We start from the raw sequence: 6282 nt of genomic DNA on the forward strand, positions 1-6282 counted from the left end.
GAAATCAAGCAAGTGCAAGAGCAATAAGTGTGGTGATAAAGGGTGGCGCAGGTGGTTCCATGATGCACCTCTTTGAGATGCAAACGGGGGCTCATTTGTGTTAGTTGTCAGAATCCAGATCGGCCAGGCAACGAAAGAATGCAACTACTCTTATGAGAGAACAATTCGAGCAGAAAAGACTTGGTGGCCCCACAGTAAGAACATATAACTGATATGAGAGCAAAGATTGCACATGAATTCTCAATGTATATAGTCTGTAGATTGTGCAGTACGGTCATTTCACAGAAGCCTATTGCTGGGAACCTAAGGGTCAAAAATCTCCAACAACCAAGTGAACATTATTACAACAACGTTTCAGCTTGTTTTAGATAAACAAAGAATCATGGACGCCCAAATGCCCATGCTATCTAAAGCAGCTGAAATGAGACAACCGCAAGTACACCAAAAAAGGCTGAACGCTCGAGGAGCGAATCTGTAGGTCCCGGACACTTGAACCGAGACCATATGGTAAACCTGCACTTATAACGAACTGAGGAGACATCTGTAGTCCTCTCACAGTAATTGCTGTGAGCATATCTACTCTCCTACAGTCATTCCAAAACCAAACTTGTAGTTCTTCTTCGGATGGTCAATCTGTGTCACAAAACACAAGTTCAGAAGATGGTAATCCAAAATATTAGGACATTCATTGCTGGGAGGAAGGAAACATTTTTATCAGAAATGGCATAAAGTGCAGCTCATATTTCATCGGAACTGTCATACTACAGCTCATACCTCTGCAGACAGAAGAAAGTTGACACCCATGTTCAATCTCTCCTCCAAGTATGCAGCAACGACACCATTTGAGTCAACTTTGCCCCTTAGACGACACTGTAATGGAATGCAATAAGAAACTTAAGCTAACAAAAAGAAATTTCAGAAAAAAAAGGCAGCACACCGGTAAGAAACTTAGTCAAATTATACTGTTGGTACATATATATCCATTGGCAGCAACAAGACCATGCAGATAAAGAACCCAGTTAAGGCTAATTAATGCAAGACGTTTTTGCAGTTTGATTTGAAATGAAAAACGTCTTATATTTAGGGACAGAGGTAGTACTATAGAATGTCAAATACTCAAATGTGTTGTAAGGGACACTGACCTGCCTAAGGATATAATCGTAACCAACGCTGGAAGTCACATCTCTGGACATGTGGTTATACATAAAGTCAGTAGCAAGAGACACCTGCACTTCGGTATACTTACAGTTAGAACCTGGTTAAAATAGCATGCAAATAATTCATGTTCATAATAGTAGTGTCTAACCTTTTCAGAAACTTTCTGGACATAACTTAACGCAACAATACCAGTGCTAGCAACCTGTAGAGTACCCACCTGCAATGGTCGTAAAAGATAATGTTCAGCCTCAGTCCTACAGTAGCTTCATTTGCTATGTATCAGCTTGCATTCTCATAGTAAATCAATTCTCTACACGTAGCATGAGTGAATATTCAAGTCATGTGAGCAAATAGTGACTGATTAAGGAAAAAACTCTGCTCTCTCTTAGTTCTTCTCGATACCGTAAGATGTGTATGGGGATAGCCTGTCTTAATTTCCCTTAAACATAGACTATTAAACCACAATCTGAACGGAAAATTTGACGAACTGGCACATTTTTCTTTGTGCTTTGTCGCAAAAGCCACACCTTGTGTCATTGACAGGTGGCCCCAGACCCCACATGCAAGCGACATAAAGGAATAGCATTTTCTTTGTCAAAGCCAAACAAAAAAGTGAGGGTTTTCCAAATCCCTCCCCAAATTAATCCTTTATACCAACAATAAATGGATGGGCTTGTAAACTTAAGTATGTCACATGCGGAAGTTCAACCTACATGCCATCCAGACAGCAAAGACTTATGAAGTTCCTTACCATCTTATCTGTATTGTAGCGAGAATTAAATCCAATTCCTGACTTCCTTTGCTGACCAAGCCAGAATATCTCTGTTCCCATCGACAAATTTGGCGTAACACTCTGGAACACCGAAAAATTGTTAACCCGTTGTCAACACAAAGAGTAGATAAAAAACATGTATTTGCCCACTTCATCACAAACCAACTCTCATATGCGCAGCAAGGTTATTTAGTAATTAATGTAAATGTGTTTGCCACTAACAAAGTTTTGAGCTGATTCTAAGCATAAGTTGAGTCCATTGAAAAATGTAAACATCACTGCTACAAATTATTGCTGTGATCCTAACAGAAAGCAAATAAATGCACAAATCTTACAGTGAAACGCTGAAACTGTAAACATCACTTGTACAAACTATTGATGTATTTCCATCAGATATCAGATATAGCAACAAAATGCATAAATCTTACAGTGGCCAAGTTATTTTTAAATTGTAAACAAACTTAATACTGCAATATTCTATAGCCTGTTATACACAAGTGTAGTTTGTTTCAAGTCAAAACATTAAACAAGTTCAAGGTTCAATAGAACCAAAACTGCAAAATATGCTGGGCCTTAAGCATAGCCACAACACTAACCAGATAGCACGTGGTGAGGGAACATGATATAAAAGAAGCTCAAAAGACAGCAAAGGGCAAAAACTGAATATAAAGACATTAACAGAAATTCCTGAACTCCTGTGCAGAATTTAAGCAGTCAAGGAACAAATAGACAACTACAGAGAAGCCTGAATATACTTGTATTCCCTTTTTGTTTCCCTTGGGTGATGCAGGTAGAGTATGACGACGAAACTAGGAAATAATGATCTTTACCTGGATATAATTTGCCCCATAGAACGCATTGTTTCCAATTTGAAACTGTGCTCGATAGTCGGTGCCCTATATAAAAGTGTAAAATGTTAACAGAAGGTAGTAGTTGGGTAGAAGCACACACTAAGAGAAAATTTAAGCATTGTTATAAGTAACTGACAGCTAATGTAGCTGAACAGATATGCTTGGAACACAGATATAGCTTACCTTGTAGTCAAAGTTGAACATCCCTTGAGAGTAATGAGGCTCACTAGTAAGCTGGAAAACAGGAAACCATCAGCAAAAAAAAGAGTAAAATAGAAGTCACCAAACAAAAAATATATCAAATTCAACTACCTGCGCATTTATTTTCAGCGCGAGATTCTCTGTCAGATCACATTTCACACGAGCATTCAGCCTTCCATCAGTCATCAACCTTCCGATAAGCATTAACTAAGGAAAATTCCATACACAGTTAAAAACAGAGTTCATAAATACAAGATGCCACAGAATTATATCAAATGTGAAGAGAACAAACCTTTGGATCTAAAAAATTGGCACCAAATTCATACTGTGATGTTGGGACTTTTATAACATCAGCTGACTGAGACGGAACTTCCAGGGAGCCCATAAGGACACTGTTAAGATGTCAGTAATAAGTTATCGGCATACATCATAAATAAGACAAACAAGAAGTATCACCAACATTTTGCATTTTGTCTCACCTATGGCTAAGAGCGAACTTCTGGGTTAACATCTTTGTGAAGTCAAACCTCAAACCTTCAAAAAGTTCAGGCTTCAGAGACACTGCAAATTGAGCATGTCAGTAAATCCCATGAAAGAAAGCTCAAGAGCCAAACTGCATATACAGCAAGCAGGTAGCCAGGTAGGTAAACACCAAATGAGCAAAGCAAACAATTAAATTCTCTTACAAGTTTAAAATTGCATATTTAGTTATGTAAATATTCTAGGAATTATGAAGGCCTAAATAAAGCCCACGATGACCATAATGTCACATCAAATGCATCTCTCTTGTCAATTAGTAAGGTGTAACTGAGGATTGGAAATCTTACGGTATTGAATTTGTTCACAGCTGTATTATTACTAGATTTCTCACAGAAATATTTTCATAATCTCACCATTTGCAGTTTTTTACCAACCTGTCCTAAAAACTATCTGTCAAAGTTGAAAGTCTGAGACAGGCCATGTCCACATAGGGTCATAACAAAAGGAATAAATTGTGGATAGTGGAGGTATGAATGATTGAGATATTGGTTCATTTCCTAAATCATAACACTGTTCCACTACCTAACGATAATATCTAGAGAAGTACAGTAAAAAGATCATGTTAAGCACCGTATGATCCCTTTGTTAGCTCTTAAGTTATGTATGATATATGTCAACATGACTAGGTTGCTCTGCTTAAGGATCCTTTTACAAGAGAAGTGGTATACTTTGGTGTAAGTTCTGGAGAACATCGACATCTTATATTTCTATACAACTGTCGCATCAAAGTAGTGCTTTGGTGCTCTCCTAATCTCAGATGGACTAAACTTGGCTACTCTGTAGCTTTTGATCCTAACAGCACATCACAAAAACATTTACAGACTACAGGAACCTCATAATAATCCACGTCAAGCAACCAAATCGCTACCAAGGAAAGGATTATGGCACAACTTCATTACCAACCACAAGAGCACACACATATACATCAACTGGCAGTTTAGCAATGCTGCAGCAATTAACACACAATGGCAGTTTAAAATAAATAAAACTAAAAAAAGAGAGGGGAAGGGGACGAACTGAGGGCCTCGCGCTGGATCTCCTCGTACGGCACGGGGCAGGGGAGGTTGAGGTAGTCCACCTTCTCCTCCTTCTTATCATCCCCATCCGGCTTCTGAGGGAGGATGCCGGCGAGCCCAGCCCCATACGGCGGCGGGGCCCCGTGTGGTTGCGCTGGAGAAGGCGGTGGCGGCGCTGCGTCGGAGGCGGCGGAGGCGGCGGATCCCATGGCGGCGAAACCCTAGGTTAGGGGTTATGGGGTGGGCTTTTGCCTTTGGGAGGTTCTCGTCTTCCCACCACGCGACGCTGAGGAGGTGGATCTGTTTCGGGGGGCCACCTGACTTTGCTCTTGGTTTCTACTAGTACTGCAGATCGGCGGGCTCTCCTGAGTTCTTCGGAGGTGTCTTTTTTTCTGCGTTTTTTTCTGAGATCCCAAAGACCGACCGGTAGTTTCTCTCTCTTTCAAAAAAAAGACCCACCACTGTCAAAAAAGTAAGAATCAGAATCAGGGATTATATATATTCATTCATCACGGTAACAATCTTATGGAAGGCTAGGATTTTTCCCTTTTCTCTGTTAGGCCTTGTTCGGTTGAGGTGGTTTTTAAAGGGAATGGCAGGGTTTGAGGGGGATTAGATCCCCTACAAGCCAAAATCCTCTCCAATCCACTTCAATCCCCTTGGAAGGAGGATTAAACGAGTAAGGCTTTAAGAATGTTGTTCCTCTCCATCTCGAACCGTCGTCGAAGCACAAAAGGATGGAGAGGACCCGCCGCTAGGGTTTCTCCCTCTTATGCATTATAAGGTTGTTGTTCACCGTCCTCTAAGTGTAAGAAGATGGAGAGAAACTTGGTTGTTCATACGATAGGTATTTATTTTGTCGGCGGTGACGCTGATGTGACAGTGACATCATGGGATGGAATAAGTCCCTTCGCCTCCCTCCCCATCTTAATGGTGTTCGTTTCAACCACAAACATTCATATGAAAATAGTAATTCCATGTGAATTTGTAAACATTTTAGATTTGAAAAAAAACTGGGATATGATACAAAGTGGACAGGATAAAAACAGGCGAAACAATGAATGCATTAGCAATAAAAACATTTCTTGATGTGTGTTACCTACAGAGAAAGGGAATGGTCATTCAAACATGATGAAAATGTCATCCAATGGATAATAAAAATACCATCATGAACACTAAAAAATGCCATACAGTGAACACTAAAAATGCCATCATGAACACTTGCCATACAAAACACAATGAAATGGGCATCTAATGAAAGATGACAATCATAAAAAGGGAATTCAAACCGGAAGCAAAAAAAGGCCATCTGGCATATATTAGAAACTAGAGGATACCCCGTGCGTTGCTGCGTGAATTGGTTGATGAAAATTTGTGTTGATAACATATAAACCAAAACTAAAAATGCATAGTACTTATTAATATTTGATTATGTATAGTTGTAACAATATTATTTTAATATAAGTAGAATAATTAAATGGAAAATATTTTCTCATGAATAGTTGAATGTTGTGATGGGTCTTCTCTCATGCATAATTGCATGTTGAGGTGGAACTTATCCCATCCATATATGTATGATGAGGTGGCATGCTTGCGTGTTGAGATAAATAAGTTAGTGAGGATAACTCCCCTAGGTATATAGGATATAGGATTTCATAATGAACAAGAGAAAATGCAAGCCAATAAGAGAATGATAATTTTCCTATACTAAAAACAGTGTGAAAATTGCCATATTGGCATGATA

General features: G+C 39.3%; 1 protein-coding gene across 1 annotated transcript; it reads right to left on the reverse strand.

Moving 5' to 3' along the window:
- Positions 1-214: 214 nt before the first annotated feature.
- LOC123092264 (mitochondrial import receptor subunit TOM40-1) lies at positions 215-4857 on the reverse strand. Its single transcript, XM_044513975.1, has 11 exons — positions 4540-4857; positions 3462-3543; positions 3275-3374; positions 3094-3189; positions 2965-3015; positions 2761-2826; positions 1910-2011; positions 1307-1375; positions 1143-1226; positions 775-870; positions 215-633 (listed from the first exon to the last, which is right to left on the reverse strand). Exons 1-11 carry the CDS (start codon positions 4745-4747, stop codon positions 577-579), a joined length of 1011 nt encoding a protein of 336 aa, XP_044369910.1. The 5' UTR covers positions 4748-4857; the 3' UTR covers positions 215-576.
- Positions 4858-6282: the final 1425 nt, after the last annotated feature.

The sequence above is a fragment of the Triticum aestivum genome, chromosome 4B (genome assembly GCF_018294505.1).
Source record: "Triticum aestivum cultivar Chinese Spring chromosome 4B, IWGSC CS RefSeq v2.1, whole genome shotgun sequence".
NCBI lineage: Eukaryota > Viridiplantae > Streptophyta > Magnoliopsida > Poales > Poaceae > Triticum > Triticum aestivum.